This window comes from Camellia sinensis, chromosome 14 (genome assembly GCF_055761805.1).
Source record: "Camellia sinensis isolate YWXY chromosome 14, ASM5576180v1, whole genome shotgun sequence".
In the NCBI taxonomy this organism is placed as follows: Eukaryota; Viridiplantae; Streptophyta; class Magnoliopsida; order Ericales; family Theaceae; genus Camellia; species Camellia sinensis.
The window spans coordinates 135,187,122-135,204,778 of record NC_138974.1 but is presented as its reverse complement, the minus strand read 5'-3'; the positions used below and the strand labels follow the sequence as shown (position 1 = coordinate 135,204,778).

General features: G+C 39.3%; 1 protein-coding gene across 1 annotated transcript; it reads left to right on the top strand.

The window, feature by feature from the left end:
• The first annotated feature begins 326 nt into the window (after positions 1-326).
• Positions 327-6,076, top strand: LOC114262786 (transcription factor MYB12). Its single transcript, XM_028203189.2, has 3 exons — positions 327-736; positions 851-980; positions 5,038-6,076. Exons 1-3 carry the CDS (start codon positions 604-606, stop codon positions 5,927-5,929), a joined length of 1,155 nt encoding a protein of 384 aa, XP_028058990.2. The 5' UTR covers positions 327-603; the 3' UTR covers positions 5,930-6,076.
• The last annotated feature ends 11,581 nt before the right edge of the window (positions 6,077-17,657 follow it).

The window sequence follows — 17,657 nt, the reverse complement described above, 5'->3', positions numbered from 1 at the left end:
GGTCATAAAAGCGATGATTTTGAGTTTGGAGTTGGGGGTTTTGAGGACGTACTCCCTAAATGTAATAAAAAAAAGAAAAAAGAAAAAAAGGACGTACTCCCTAAAAACAAAGGGAACAAAATACATAAAAATAAATAATAGAAAATAAAAAAAGTGGTCGTGTAAAGAGTCATCAACGTGGGAGATGCGAAGCCCTGTCACGAGGCACTCGACGGTGCTGAGCCACGACAACTGTTGTTGCAATGTGGTACTCGTGGCTTAATCCTTCACCACTCTCACTTCTACATCACTTGCCCCACCCCCAACCCCACCTGTACTCCCTCTCTCTTTTTGGCTTATAAATTGCAAATTTTACCTTTCTTGAAACCCTCACTTCCCTACAAATACATACCCATCATCCATCCATCCATCCATCCATCCATCCACACATACATGCATGCATTCCAAAGTCAACTGCTAGGCTCTCACTCTCTCTCTCTCTCTCTCTCTCTCTCTCTCTCTCTCTCTCTTTCTACTACATTTTTCTCTCTCTTCTACCATTTATCTGAGTGGAGTACAGACCTTGAGTGAGTTGGGTGATCAAGTGTGTGTTTTTAGACTGAAATGGGAAGAGCACCTTGCTGTGAGAAAGTGGGGTTGAAAAGGGGGAGATGGACTGCAGAAGAAGATGAGATCTTGACCAAGTACATTCAAGCTAATGGGGAAGGTTCTTGGAGGTCTATGCCCAAGAATGCTGGTGAGATTTTCTACTCTTCTTATTACATTTCACTATGTCAAACTTACATATGTATATGTATCTTTCAAGAAACAAATGAAATGAGTCTTATATTTTTTATTTATGGTTTTGAAGGGTTACTTAGGTGTGGGAAAAGCTGCAGACTGAGATGGATTAACTACTTGAGATCTGACTTGAAGAGAGGCAACATATCTTCTGAAGAAGAAGAAATCATCACTAAATTGCACTCTACTTTGGGCAATAGGTTAGTGCAGCATTCCCTCATTATCTTTCCAACAAAAATTCTGTAGACATAATCTATGATGTGAATTTTGAAATTTTTTTTATTAAAATTTGAGATTAGATATTATAGAAGTGATGACTGTAAATATATTAGAGACCTTAAATAATTTATTAAAAATCTTGCCAAATATATATATGATTGTGAATTTTACATGAGTAAATATGATTATGATTATGAGTTTTACATGGGTGTGGACTCACAGAGTGGTTAATGAACTTTTTTTTATAATATTTTGTGTATCCTAGCGTTGCTCCAAAATTATCTATGCAGGATTCCTCCAATATTTTTATGACCGAATCTTAACCGTATGATTTTGCCTCAATATTTTTATGTTTTAAAACTGGCGTTACGCTATATTATTGAAATTACATTAATAACAGGTACACGAATTTTAAGAACATATAATAATTTTAAAATAATTATATTTATATATCACATTTTATATATAATATAATGTGTCATTATTATATTGATTATATATATATATATATATAAATAATGTGATTCATTAAAATAATATAATAATTATAAATAATTTAGTATATTTATATATGATGAAATATAATTATCATGAAACATCACTTATAAATATGGAATTACATTGATATGATGTCAATGAAAGTTATTTATAAAATAATAAAACATATTATAAATATTAATAATTATAATTATGATTTTTTTATTTTTTATAAATAATTTTTTACTATGTCATTGTTCCTATAAATATTTATTTTTAAATATCAATAATAATAGACTCCCATAAAACACAACTTCCACAACTTCGAAAATGACCTTAAACCATTAATATTATTGTCGAATACAATTTTTTTTAAAAAAATTAAACATATTAATAATTAATATATCAATAAAAGTTATTGAGTCTGGCATCCCAAACATTTTCCTTTAAATACGCAACGTTGATATCACTGACAATCAATTCTTAACAGCTCGTTCTCTCTCAACTGGCAAGAAACACCTGTCCTTGTTGAAAAATCAAATTTGATGTTGCATGGACATCAATAAGCCACGCCATCAACTAATTACTAAAGTGTTTTGTTTTTTTTCAATCACCAATCAAAATCAATAAGTTTCACTATTTCAATCAAGGAATCGTATTTGAATTAGACATAGGGGCTGAATAAATTCTTCTCCCTCCGTTTTAAGGAAAAAAAAGTTTTATCCTTGAACTTTCTTTTTTTGAGTAATTGCACATTATTAGAAAATGCCTTGTAGCGCGATTTTTAAGGTTCGAGTTTGGCTCGACAGTTCAAAACGATATCGTTTTGGGCTTTTTTTTTTTTTTTTTTCTTTTTCTTCTTTATTTCTTTTCCCTCCATTCGAACACAGAGACGGAGAGGGAAGAGAAGAAGGTTGCCCAGTCCGTCGCCGCCGATCGCCCAGCCGTCGCCCAGCCCGTCGCCGCCGATCTCCCAGCCTGTCGCCCAGCTTCGATCGCCGCAACAGCCTCCTCCTCCTCCTCCTCCTTCCTCCTTCCTCCTTCCTCCTCTTCCTCCTCCGCCCCGCCTCCGCCTCCTCCTCCCCCTCTGAATATGCCCCCTCCAGTCCTCCTCCTCCTTCTCCTTCTCTTCTCCACCCTTCTTCGAGCCACAGATTCGAACTACGAATCAGAACCGGCACATTATTAGGACAGTAAAAAAATTTATTACTCACGAAAATTTTTGCAGTAAATTTTGAGACATACAAATCACAAGAATAGATTTGTATTAGCACAAGGCAGACTTACATTTTGTGAAATATAATATATATTTTCAATTTTACAGTGCCTTTATTTTTCATCAATATTACATATCACACTAATTTACACATTCAATCATGAAAAAAAAAAATTAATGCAATACTAATATCATAATATAATATCACTATTTAATAGATTACAGTAGGAACATATTATACATATATGATAATCATTGATTAATAGATTTCTTCGAAAGAGCGACTTATACTAACTGTCTCTATAATTTAGGTCTTATCTTACTTTGATCTTTAACTTTTTAATTATGATACACTCAACTCTAAATTTTAAATTTTGTTTCAAATAAGAACAATTGAAGATATCATTATTCAATTTCAAGGGCAAAGTGTTAATTTGAAAAAATATAAACTAATTTGACAAAAAAATGTCAAAAAATATTTTTAAATTTTGAAAATTTATTCTTACCCACTAAAGATAAAATTATGTAAAATTGATATATTTTTTAGACATTTATTTGTTTATTTTACCAAATTAATTTTTATTATATATTTGGATGATAATCATGTAAAAAGTGGTTATTTTTATTTTCATTAAATTAGTTTCTATTTTTTTAAAAGTCAAATATGACGAAAACTTTGATATTATTATTAAAGTTTGATTTTTTGGCTTTTTTGAGTTTTTTTTTGAGAGAATAGCGTAATGATTATGGATTGGATGTGATGTTTTGTTTGTTGTGGCTAAAATAGTCTATTTTGTTTTTTGTGATTATTTTAGCCCCAAAACCACTTGCCAAACACCACCTAAATATATCGATTGCACAATAAAAATCTAACAATCATCCATTATATGATCATTGTCCAAACATATAATAAAAATTAATTTAGTAAAATAAATAAATAAATAAATGATTTATCAATTTTACATAATTTTATCTTTGGTGGGTATAAATTAGTTTTAAAAATTCCAAAATTATTTTTTTGATATTTATTTTTGTCAAATTAATTTATTTTTTTATCAAATTGATAATTTTATCCTTAAAATTGAGCAATGATATATTTAATTATCTTCATTTAAAACAAAATTTAAAATTTAAAATCAAATATATCACAATTAAAAAATAAAGAATTAAAATGATACAAATTTTAAATTATAAGAGACGATTAGAGTAATTTGTCCCTCTTTGAATAGTGAGATTGACCGTGTCAAGTGTTATGTTATCATTGTTTGGTATAATTTATAAGTTGATATTTTTTTTAAATGAAAAAATATATTAAAAAAATAAAGAGATAATATGTTAAAAATAAATTAATAAATTACTTATTTTTATTGTTTCAAAAAAGGCGTCTATTCTCTGACTTTTATCATTATGTCGGTTAGGAAGAAAAAAAAAATTCAATAATTTAGTTGATAATAAACCGACAGCAAGATAATTTGTCTGAATATTTTTATCAAATATTCTATTAAATATCTTGTATGAAACTTATATAATATGAATTATATGGTGTGAGTTATATGAGTCTCATGCTTACCTGAGACATTTTATAAAATATTTAGTAAAATATTTAAAATTTTTAACATTACTTTATATTATTTTTATATGTTAATATTACATTACTTTAAAAACATAATAAAAAAAAGTGTCATGATCAAAATTTATTAATCACTTAAATACTAATAAAAGGTTATCAATGAACGAGTCTGGCTCACGAGTATGAAAAATTGTTGAGAGTACAAAAAGTGATATTCTAATAGTACCACTAATGATATGGCAGTAGGTGTCCACTGCCTATATATATGTATATATTTTTTTTGTGGCATTCTCAATGTATTAGTACTACTAGTGGTCTTTTTTTTAGTGGTATGAATCATTGTTGTATAAGTATCTAGTATATACAAGTAAAAAATAAAATATTTATAAAATATAATATTTTTTATATTAATTTTAATGAATTTTTATTTTATTAAAATTAATATATTTTTTAATATTTTTACATTTCTCAACATTAACCCACGTCGAAGAAGCACTTGTAAACCTTTCCTTAGTTAGGTCCGTTTGGGAAGAGATTTTCTAGATCTTTTTGATTATTTTAGTCATAAAAGATAAAATAGGCTATTTTAGTCATAAAAAAACAAAACATCATATACAATCCATAATCATTACACTCTTCTCTCACAAAAAAAATTAAAAAAGTCAAAAAATTAAAAAATCTTTCTTAAACTAAACTTTTTAGCCCAGATTAAAATAGTCAAAAAAAAATCAAAAAAGTCAGACGGAAGCTTAATTGCATTTGCATTTCTTCACAGGTGGTCTTTGATAGCGGGTCACTTGCCAGGAAGAACAGACAACGAGATTAAAAATTACTGGAACTCTCACTTGAGCAGAAAAATCCAGAGTTTCCGGAGGCCTTGCAAGAACGAAGCACCACCTCCAATGGCGGTGGACTTGGCCAAGTCCACTGTCGCAACCAAGCGACGCGGTGGTCGGACGAGCCGCTCCGCCATGAAAAAGAACAAAACCCAGAATCCGACAAAGGGTCCGAACCCAAAGCCAGTGAAAAAAACAGTGCCAATGCCACAAACCCCAACTTTGCAGACAGAGTCTCTGTCTAGTGCAATTTCATGGCAAGAAGAGAGTGTTGTTAAAATCAATTTAGATTTGGAAGGGAATAAAGAAGGAGTGATTGTAGGCAGTCCTCATCACGACGATCATGCAGGACTGGCCCTGTGCGGCGGTGAGGAGAGAAAAAGAAAGAGTGAATACAATGAAGGGTTAGATGAGAGTGGGATGTTGTGCTTCGATGACATTATGAGCGATGAGCTAGTGGATCCCAAAGGGGTTACGATTTTAGGTGAGGAGAGAGAGAATGATACGGCGGTGTTCATTAACGAGGAGAGAGAAAGTGATGCGGCGGCGGTGGTCATTAGTGAGGAGAGAGAGAGAGGAGGGGGTGCCATGAATATGAGTTCAAATGGAGAGAGTTCTTCAACAAATTCATACATAGATGATTGGGATTGGGTTTGGGATTGGGATGCTGTGGTTCAAGGGAATGAGATATGGGGTGATGAAGAAGAGAATATGAAGTTCAGTTGGTTGTGGGAGAGTGATAATGGAAAAGGAGACTCTATTGTTAATAATAAGTTGGGAGAGATTAATTGTGAGAAGCAAGAAGCTGTGGTTGCTTGGCTTCTCTCTTGACTTTCCACTCTCTTCCTCTGTTATTTTCCTTGTATTTTAGCAGTTAATGAAAATTCGTTTAGAAATTGTTTACAGTTTTGTTGGTTGCATCATTTGTCATCTCCCCATTGTAAAACAAATATAATTCTAAAACTCCATCAAACATCATTTAAGGTTCTCTCTCTTCAAAGTCTCTTATCATTTTACAGCAATACTATGTATCGTAAAAAAAAATTTACCAAGATTATCTCAAAATCCTGGTCTGTTCAAGATTTAAAGAAAATAGTTTCTGTGAAATATTTTTTGTATTGTCCATTTTAGTACTCTCAGTTTGATTTATGTTTTAAAATTTTATGTTTTCAGAGTTCTCTGTGTTGTAAGAAATGTTCATTATATCATTTAATAATTGTGAAAAAAAAATTGATCTTTTTTTTTAAATTTAAAATAATGACAATTTATATAATTATTTTGCAATCATTTGATAATGCAAGGGAAATGATTTGTGTACGAGTAAGAAATAATCTTCTCGTATAATCCTGTTGATCAAGTCCGCGTTCCTCCAAACGTCGTCGCTTTACTCCCTAAAAACACAAACGTGAGCTAGCCGGCGGGTGTGTGTCGGATACCTCTTCGATGCCTAAGTCAGCAAAATAGACAAATAGACAAAAGCTCTGTGTATTCGAGAATCAAAATTGTGTTACCTCTTCATAGGTGATGTTGTGAGCTTTTATAGGTTCCGTGTGGCACAATCCTAGTAGGACTCTTATTCCTCCATGCAGAGTCTTCTTAGGAATTACTCTCCTAAAAGAAAATGCTTATCCTTCAACACTCCCCTCATTGCTTAAACCAAGTGAGATGGTCCTAGCTCGATGGTATGTCCAAACGACCGAGCTAGCATTGCCATGGCACAATGACAATGTAACCAAGCTAACAATACTCATGTTACATTTATCCCGGCGCTTTATGCGTAACATGTACCTCAGCTCCACCTGTAGACCGTGCTAACCATAGGGTATTCGGACTGAGTTACTCAACAGTAAGGTCCTGAGTAGAAGCCAAAAATACCTCGGCTCAAGATGGTTTGACCGAGCTAACTGTCACTGCACCGACCGTGGTGACCGAGCTAACCACCAAGCTCTTTTGGACCGGGCTATCTGCAAGGCTCCTCTGGACCAGACTAACTACAATGCCCTTTTACTGTGGCCCACAGAATGGTCCATTACCCAGCTCGGCCCAATTTACATATAAATTACCCTCTCAATTGCCATTTAATTCCATCTGCGCAGCATGATAGAGATTACCTGTCACCAGCTGAGCTAAAAAAGCTTTAGCCTTCCAACCGAGCTAAAAAACTTCAGCCTTCCAACTAGGCTAAAAAACTTTAGCCTTCCAACAAAGCTAAATTCACACCGTGTTACCAATCTGTCCGGTCAAAACGTCTCTTCAGTCTCTAACAGAATCGATTTCCATTCCAAGGACATGTGGCAGACTCTGATTACCCAATGCAGTTGTCACGCCGTCTTCGTACTCCGCATTTTTTTAATAGTCCCGCCTTTTTGTCCTTCCCTCTACACAAAACAAACCCTTCATTTTGAATCATACATTTCACTATTCATTTCATTTTTTCTCTCTCTTTGAGCCTCCATCTCTCCCCAACCTTGTATTTGCAGAGCTCGTGTTTGTTGCTGCTACTACCTCCATCTTCAGTGCCTTCACCTTGAACTGGTAAGTGGTTCGAATCTTCTTCCATTCTGTTGATTTCGCACCTCTTTTGCAACACAAAGTATGTTTTATTTGTATGTTTTTCAAAGCTCATTCCACTTTTACTTCCATATTTCTGGGAAAAACCACGCAATAAAACCACTTGATTTTTTGAATAATCTGAAAAATACTGTATTTGATTCAAAATCACACATCAACCGAACTAGGATACTGTTTATATTAGATGCAAGCCTAGCCACACCCAACAACCGCACTAAAACTTCACGCCATACTTGCGGTTTCCATAGGTTAGGGACCTTTTGTTTCTTTTAACCGAGCTATCGAACCATACTAGGTTTGCGCAATACCATGCTAGAAAACCTCAACCATCGACCGAGCTAAAACTTAGGGCTAAACCAGCTCCCTTAGTTCAAACCGAACTAAGAATGCTACTCCAAAGGCTCAACCGGGCTAAAGTCCCTTGCTTAAACCGAGTTAAGACTGGATAGCATCCCACGTAGCCGAGCTAAGACTTCATTTATCTTGCCTATATTTCTTGTAGCACGGTCCCACGATCTGTGCTTAACACCTTTCTTTTTCACTTTGCGGACTTAGGTCAGCCAGGCACTCCCTTGAACGCTTCAGCCGAAATACTCCATCATCTCAACACCGAACTAACACTTGTCGATAATTTATATATAATTAGTGGAAAAGTATAGGTTCTTAGTAAACTCACCACGTGCCATGGCCGAGTTCCGAAGGGACTACCATATTCCTGATGACGTTCATCTTACCTTGGCCGACCTAGATACCATACCCTGGGGAAACCCTGGCTTCGTTCCCTTCACCCTTCTTTCCACTGTAGAAACCGGACTGCAATTCCCTGTACAACCCCTTCTCTGTGAATTCCTCAGACAAACAAACCTTTGCCCTACCCAACTTTCCACCAATTCTTACCATATAATAAACGGCATTACCGAGCTAAACCGCCGGGTTGGCCTTAATCTCGGTCTAGCCGAGCTCTTCCACCAATACTCCATAGGATCAGCTGAAGATGGCTGGGTTTACTATTTAAGAATAAGACGCCGTCGTGAAAAGATAATAAAAAATACCCCGGATAAAGATGTGAATGATGATGATTTCTTTTGGGTATCTGGGAACTTTGAGGACCAACAAGCCCAGATCCCGGGCAATAGAATAAATTGGAACAAGGGTTTTCTTTACTTTGGTTTTCTTATCTTAAATTGCACTAACTCTAGCCTCCTTCATTCATGCAGATTTGAACTTTCTCAAGTCCCAATACAGCTACCCCAACCTGAACACATTTCGCGCCGCACTTCGATATCCGAACAGGAGCTGGGCCGAGCTACTGAATTTTGAACCAACCTACCAATATAGTAGTCGTAGGAAGACCAAGGTGACTGATTTCCTCATAGAGCCATCCCAGAACCTGATCCTTCCCTTCCATAAATCAACTTGATCCTATTGACTGCGGAGCAAGAGATGGCCAAGAAAAGAGCAGTAAGGGCCCTTCTAACCGAAACAAACCAGGCCGAGGTACCACCAGCCAGCCAACCTCAAGAGACCGTGGTAGCCCTGCCAACCGCACAGCCTTCTTCATCTCGACCAAACAAGCGCGCCCGGACTTCCACGATCGAGTCGCGCCTCCTTAATGAAGAAGACACCGTGCTTCCGCAATCCACACCGCCCAGCCCAGAACCAGAGCGTTCTGAACGAGCTAACTCTTCCAAGTGGGTGCCTAGGGTTACCTATAAGAACCGCGCTATCACTAACTCCGACTCAGTGATCGCGAAAAAAGACCATATGCTGGCCTTTAATTTGGCCAAGAGTGTCTGCCTTCCAGCCGATATGAATCACCACGATCATCTTACCGAGCTAAAGGCCATTCGCTCGGCTTCCAAGTCAATGGGGTTGGTAAGTTCTCTTTTTCTTTCTTTAAATTTCAGCATCTTTTAGCTCGGTTCCTGCTCAATGCTGTCTTCCTCCCCTCGTAGGCCTTACAGAAGAACCACATTGCGCACAAACGCATGCTGGAACTTCGAAAAATCACAAGGGAGGCCATGGCAGAGGCCAATGCTAAAACGGCCGAGCTTAAAGAATCCCAACAGAAGATGGCCGAGCTACAGGCCGAAATAGCTCGACTTACCGGCCTGGTCAATGCAGCCGAAACCGATAAGAAGAAGGCTGTGGTCGTGGTGAAAGATAAATACTTGCGCGAGCTGGCCAAACTCGAGGGAAAAAAGAACGCCGAGATAACCGAGCTAGAGAAGAAGGTTGAGGATGCGAAAGACCGCGGTTACAAGAAGAGGGAGGCCACTTACATCCAGCAATGTGAAGCTGCAAAAAATCTTTTCTTCAAGTGTGGATGGGCGGCGGCTGTGGCGCAGCTCAGTCATAGCCCAGAGATCGAGGTCTTCAACACTCCTCCGTATTTCATTCCAAGCTCTATGGCGGAGTATGCTGCCGCCATTCAGCAAAAAATTTTGGAAGATGAGGACGGAGATGCTGTTCCAGAAGACAACATCCAGCCCGGTCGCCAGTCTATCTCCCCAACTCCAGTGGTCTCCATCCCACCTTTGCTTGCTGTGTCTAACGCGGTGCCTCTAACCGAGCTAAACCAAGAGGTGCTTGCAATAACCGAGCTACCTCTGGGTGAAGACCGGGTTGTTTTGGACGCCGACCTAGACGACCTTTTCTCCTGATTATGTACTTTTCTTTTCTTTAGGTGCTATCTTTAGAATTTTTGTAACCAGGCTATGGCCCCCATCTCTTGTACTTTGGCTTTGCATTATCAATTAAATCATCTTTTGTTTTCCTCAACTGTCCGTTCAGTTTACTTCTATGATATAATCTGAATGACGTAAATTCTCTGACCGAGATATTTATCTCGGTCTTAACTTTGCAATCTAACTGGCCATACCTGCTAACCTCTTCAGCCTAGATCCTTATCTCGGTTGAAGAACAATAAGTGTTGGTTTTTCCAGCCAACCTTTTCAGTCTAGATTCTTATCTCGGTTGAAGAACAATAAGTGTTGGTTTTTCCAGCTAACCTCTGCAGCCTAGATCCTTATCTCGGCTGAAGAATAATAAGTATTGATTTTTCCAGTCAACCTCTTCAACTTAGATCCTTATCTTGGTTGAAGAACAATAAGTTTTGGTTTTTCCAGCCAACCTCTTCAGCCTAGATCCTAATCTTATCTGAAGAGAGCTCAAAGTTGATTTTTCCAGCCAACCTAGAGTAAAGTGTTTGGTTATTCCGACCAAACGTCCTGCAGCCTGGATCCTTATCCTGGGCTTGGGAAAAGTGTTAGTTTTTCCAGCCAACCTCTAAGTTGGTTATTCCTGCCAACCTAGAATAAAGTGTTTGGTTATTCCGACCAAACGTCCTGCGGCCTGGATCCTTATCCTAGGCTTAGGAGAGGTGTTGGTTTTTCCAGCCAACCTCTAAGTTGGTTATTCCTGCCAGCCTAGAGTAAAGTGTTTGGTTTTTCAGGCCAAACGTCCTACAGTCTGGATCCTTATCTTGGGCTTAGGAGAAGTGTTTGTTGGTTTTTCCAGCCAACCTCTAAGTTGGTTATTCTTGCCAACCTATAGTAAAGTGTTTGGTTATTCTTGCCAAACGTCCTGCAGCATGGATCCTTATCCTAGGCTTAGGAGGGGTGTTGGTTATTCCAGCCAACCTCTAAGGTGGTTATTCCTACCAGCCTAGAGTAAACTGTTTGGTTATTCCTGCCAAACGTCTTGCAGCCTGGATCCTTATCCTAGGCTTAGGAGGGGTGTTGGTTATTCCAACCAACCTCTAAGTTGGTTATTCCTGCCAACCTAGAGTAAAGTGTTTGGTTATTCCTACCAAACGTCCTGCAGCCTGGATCCTTATCATGGGCTTAGGAGGTGTGTTGGTTATTCCAGCCAACCTCTAAGTTGGTTATTTCTGCTAACCGAGAGTAAAGTGTTTGGTTATTCCTGCCAAACGTCCTGCAGCCTAGATCCTTATCCTGGGCTTAGGAAAGGTGTTGGTTATTTCAGCTAACTCTGCTTTTGTTGCCCATAGCTCACTAAAACAATCTTTTACAGAAGGAAACAACTATACTGAAAAGAAAACTACTTGTTTTATTGAGAAAGTGAAACTGCAATTGAGAGTTTAAAGAAAAGCTAAAAATAAAATAGTTTGAGATTGGCAGTGTTCCATGGCCTGGGAATGACTTTGCTGTCCTCGTCTTCCAAGTGGTATGTCCCTTTTCCTACTAACTCAACCACTTTGTAAGGTCATTCCTAATTGGGCCCTAACTTGCCGTCTCCGGATACCAGGGTGTTTCCCATTACTTTGCGCAGTACCTAATCTCCAACGTTGAATTGCCTTGGATGTACTGTCTTGTTATACTTTCTGGACAACTCTTGCTGGTATGAGGCAATGTGAACCAATGTTCTTTCTCTTCTTTCTTCTGCAAGATCGAGCTCCAATGCTATGGCTTCTCCATTTAAGTCTGGATCGAAATTTTCGCTTCTTGTTGTGGGGAGGCCAACTTCTAGTGGGATTACTGCTTCCATGCCATAGGCTAAAGAGAATGGCATTTCTCCGGTTGATCGTCCAGATGTGGTACGATAAGCCCATAAAACATGAGGAAGCTCATCCGCCCACTGTCTTTTTATTTTTTCTAGCCTTTTCTTCAATCCATCCAAGACGACTTTGTTTGATGCTTTTGCCTGGCCATTTGCTTGGGGGTATGTCGGTGTAGAGTTGTAGAATTCTATCTTGTACTCCTCACAAAAGCCTCTAAAAATTTTGTCGTCGAACTGAGTACCATTATCTGATATTAGCGCCTTGGGTATGCCGAACCGAGTGATTATATTCTGCCAGACGAACTTCTTCACATCTTTCTCCTTTATTGATGCTAGTGCTTCTGCTTCCACCCACTTTGTGAAGTAGTCTGTTACTGCAAGGAAGAACTTTCTATTGCCAGGTGCTGTTGGAAGTGGTCCTACTATGTCCAAGCCCCACATTGCGAAGGGTCATGGGCTAGTTAATGGTAGAAGTTCTCTGGCTGGTTGATGTATTTGGTGTGTGAACTTCTGACATTTTTTGCACTTCTTCACATACTTATTCGAATCTGCTTGCATATAAGGCCACCAATATCCCTGCGAAATTGTCCCGTAAGCCAATGATCTCCCCCCTTGGTGGCTTCCGCATACGCCTTTGTGTATCTCGAACAAGAATGCTTCAACTTTGCTAGGATGAACACTTTAGGTAAGGTCCTGTAAAGGATTTCTTGTACAAGGCCATTGATGGGGAGAGCCAAAATCGCTGTGACTTTGCTCTTATCTTGTCTTCCACTGCCTTCTGTTCAGCGGCTTTGCCAACATCCGCGAACAATTTATTGCTCTCAGGTTCTTCTACCATCTGAACATACCCTTTGGCAGCTCGGCTGCCATTTATTGTGACGAAGCACTGCTTAGACATAATTTGGTCTCCAAAGACCTCCTTAATTACCCCGACTTCGTTGGGGAACCGCATTACTTGATGGTAGGTTGACGCTACCGATCGCATGGCTTGCAACCATGTCCTCCCCAAGATTAAGTTGTAAGTGGAAAGGACTTTCAATACCCAGAATTCTACTTGTTTCGTCATGCTTCTTGCTCTGACTGGGAGGATAATCTTGCCAACGGGCCACTCTAGCATTGAGTTGAATCCGATCAGGAGAGATACGACACGTGCCAAGTCTTTGTCCTCCAGTTTCAGTTGTTTGAAGGTTTCGTAATACATTATCTCACATGAGCTCCCTTGGTCAATCAAAATTCGCTTGACGTCGTAATCCTTGACGCGGAGAGTGACGACCAGTGCATCATTGTGAGGGCAATATATCTTTGCCAAGTCTCTGTCTGAAAAAGACATGACGTTTGTGGCTTCTGTTCTTCCCTTTTTAATGGTAGGTTGCGCACTTAATACCTCCTTTAAGTTTTCAGCCTTTTTTATCATTCTCCTGAGCTCAAATACTCGCTCAGGTTTGAATACCCCATGTATTACATTTATCATGCCTTGAGGTGGGGCGTCGATCGGTGTCCCGTCTGGGTGATCGTGGTTTTGGGGGGCTGGCTGCGTCCCTCCCTCAATGTACTGGTCCAGATACCCAGTTGCCACTAAATCTTCCAGATGCTGTCTCAACGGCATGCAATTCTCAGTGCGGTGCCCTTTTTCCTTATGGAAGGTGCACTAGGATCTTTCATCATAGTCCTTTTGTGCCTCTCCCAATTTAGTTGGCCATCTGACGAAAGGTTCGTCGCGTATCTCGCTGAGAATCCGATAGATCGGTTTTTTGAACATCGGGGTAATGGCAATGCGGACTCTTAACCATCTTTTATCTGGGTCCTCTCCGTTGTTCCGCCTGTCTCGCCCGTTTTTGTTTGGACGTTCTACCGCGTTGACTTTTACCGAAGTCTTTTTATCTGGTATTGCGGTTGTACCAGACTTTGTTTTAGCACAGGCGTCATCCTCCTCCACCCGAATGTGCTGGTGTACCCTCTCCATTAAGGCTTCTATTGTGAGATGGGGCGTCATGGTAATTGAGTCCCTCAGCCTGTTTCCGACTGGAAGACCTCTTTTGTATTGCGCGATGGCAAGATTCGTGAGGCAATCTCCTATCTGGTAGAAGGTCTCCCAATAACGACTATTGTAGGATCTCAACGTCTCCTTGTCGCCCATGTCAATGAAGAGTAGCTGATCGATCTCTACTGGTGTCTTGGTGTTCGTTCTGAACCTTGTTACGAACGTCTCCACTAATTGCGCCTAGGAGGCTATGCTGCTTTCTGGTAGCCTTTCGAACCAGGTTAAACCTAAGTCGCCAAGGCTGGATGGGAATAGGATGCACATCAAAGCCTCGTTCCGCCGGTATACTACCATGACTTGGCGAAAGTGGCTTAGGTGCATATAGAGGTCTGTCCTCCCCTTATAAGTCGTAAATTTAGGCTGGATGAAGCCTGAAGGTAAGGGTGCGTTCTCAATCGCCGGAACGAACGGCGAGCTATATAGCCTTGCCAATGCTTTATCTGTTGGTTCGTAGGCAAGGTGCAGTATTGGCATTCCTACCTCGACGTTTTCATGTGTCCAAGAAGCCAACCGCTGAAGGGCTAAAACTCTGTGCGGGTCGCGTGCCCTGGCACCCTCCTTCCGTTGTGCTCTTTCTTCAAGCACAGTCCGTAAGTCGGACAGTCTAGGAAACTCCGTTTGCTTGGATGATGTCTAGTGCGTATGTGAGGGCCGATAGGTGCTTCCCTCAGTGTAAGACCCCAATGATCTCGTTCTCTCAGACCTGGAGTAACGAGTTCTGGAAGTTCTTGATTGAGTGTCGCCTATTCTGAGGCTCCTACTCTCTGCTTGCGATGGTGTGGTATGCCTACCACGTTCTTTTGAGTGGCGGGGGGCGTGTTGCTTTCGTGCCCCTCTTCTGTCGCCACCCCCTTCCCTTTTATCTGGCGCTTCATCAATTCCATGTCCGCCGCCATCTTCCTGATTAACTCGTCCTATTCCTTTACCCGATCCTCCAAAACTTGAAGGTCGATCCTCCGCCTCTGCCTATCAGGACTTGATGAGCGACGGGGGCTGTTACCTCGCCTCCCCCTTGTGTCCCTCCGGGGGTTCTGTCGTTGGGGCTCTAAATCTGCCATGGGAGGGATGGAAGGCAAACCTTCGCGCCTCCCACCTCCCTCTGGGATTTGTCCGTTAATGGCGGACTGCGAAAAATCTTTGTTGTGCGCCATTGCGTCTAATCTAGCGAGGAAAACTTTGATCAAGAGGTTTTGTTCTTTCTGTGATTCCCACAAACAGCGCCAATTGTACGAGCAAGAAATAATCTTCTCGTATAATCTTGTTGATCAAGTTCGCGCTCCTCCAACCGTCGTCGCTTTACTCTCTGAAAACACAAACGTGAGCTAGCCGGCGGGTGTGTGCCGGATACCTCTCCGATGCCTAAATCAGGAAAATAGACAAATAGACAAAAGTTCTGTGTATTCGAGAACCAAAGTTGTGTTACCTCTCCATAGGTGATGTTGTGAGCTTTTATAGGTTCTGTGTAGCACAATCCTAGTAAGACTCTTATTCTTCCATGCAGAGTTCTCTTAGGAATTACTCTCCTAAAAGATAATACTTATCCTTCAACACCCCCCACTGCTTAAACCAAGTGAGATGGTCCCAGCTCGGTGGTATGTCCAAGCAACCGAGCTAGCATTGCCATGGCACAATGACAATGTAACCAAGCTAACAATACTCGTGTTACATTTATCCCGGCGCTTTATGTGTAACATGTACCTCGGCTCCGCCTGTAGACCGTGCTAACCATAGCGTATTTGGACCGAGTTACTCAACAGCAAGGTCCTGAGTAGAAGCCAAAAATATCTCAGCTCAAGATGGTTTGACCGAGCTAACTGTCATCACCCCGACCGTGGTGACCGAGTTAACCACCAAGCTCTTTCGGACCGAGTTATCTGCAAGGCTCCTCTGGACCGGACTAATTACAAGGCCCTTTTACTGTGGCTCATAGAATGACCCATTACCCAGCTTGACGCAATTTACATATAAACTACCCTCTTATGTCTTATTAATGCTCCTCTAATCATACAATAATGATTCAAAAAATTGATCGGGACATAAATTTTGGAGATGCAATATCTTGAAAAATTATTTTTTTTTTGAGGATGAAAAAAAAAAAAAAAAAGATTTTATATGTGATAATCTCAATGATAAAACCAACTTTGTAATATGTCGTGACTTTTATGTGATGCAATTGTGACTTTTATCTCAAGTAATAAGGAAGAAAAAATGATAAAACCAACCTGATTTTCATCTCAAGTAAGATTGTCTCAACTTTGTAATATGTCGAGGAAAAAAAATTAAGAGTATTAAATAATTACTCTATTAGATGGATACTCGGAAAGCGCCACTAGAATTATAATTTAATAACAATATTTATAAAATAAAAAATAAAAAATTGAGCAGGTTAAGCTAGATATTGAGATTGAAAAGGTATCTATCATTGTTGGGAGAAACAACGCTGATACATACACTCAGTGGGGGTCAACCTCTAGTGAGGTGGCGACTCCTATTCGCTGAAAACATAAAAAAAAATTTATTTATTTTAGGTCAATTTCGGAGTGACACTTCACTAGGGGTCGACCCCCAGTGAGAATAGGAAGCATTTTTGTTGGGATAAAGGGCTAGTTTGGCATGTACTAAATAAGCCAAAAAGTCAAAAAGTCACTATCTTATTTAAGTCACATCATCTTATTTAAATCACATCACCTCTCTAACACATCACATCAAACCCAACCCAAATCTAATCCAAACCCACCAATAAGTCAAAAAGTACACTTTTTTAGGACATCCCAAATCAACTCAAAATATCCATATTATGTGTGTTTTCTTGTCCAATCATGCTGGGGACCAGTGGGGGCGACCCCAGCACCCCTCCACGTGAGGGGCTGCAGCTGGCAAGAAAAACAAAAAAAACAAAAAATTAGGCCATTAAAAAAATAATGGGGTGGTGGGGCACCACTGGAGGTCTGAAGGATTGTTCTTTCTCGTCGATATACTTATGGCCCAGCTCGATCTCACATGATCATACAATGGGTCCAATGTTTGGAGATAACTATAGTCTTGAATATTCCATTAATTGAATGCTGCGTCAACCCGTAACCTATTAGATTTTTTTTTTTTTTTTTTATTTTCCAGAATACTTCCAAGACCGGATTTTTACATTGTGTTTGGTCAAGAAATTTGAAAATAAATTTTGAAAAAAAAAATCATAAAAAAAAGTGAAATACAAACCAAATATACCTACATTTCACTTAATTTCAGACATCTTTTTCACTTTCCTTTTAAATCTCTTCTTAAATTTTTTAACTAAACACAACATGATTCACTTTTACAAGCCAAACGGAGAGAAATTAGCCAAATTGGGGATCCACCCTATGTTTGGCAAGTGGGTTTGCAGGTTTTTTTGGCTATTTTAGTCACAAAAAACAAAATAGGCTATTTTAG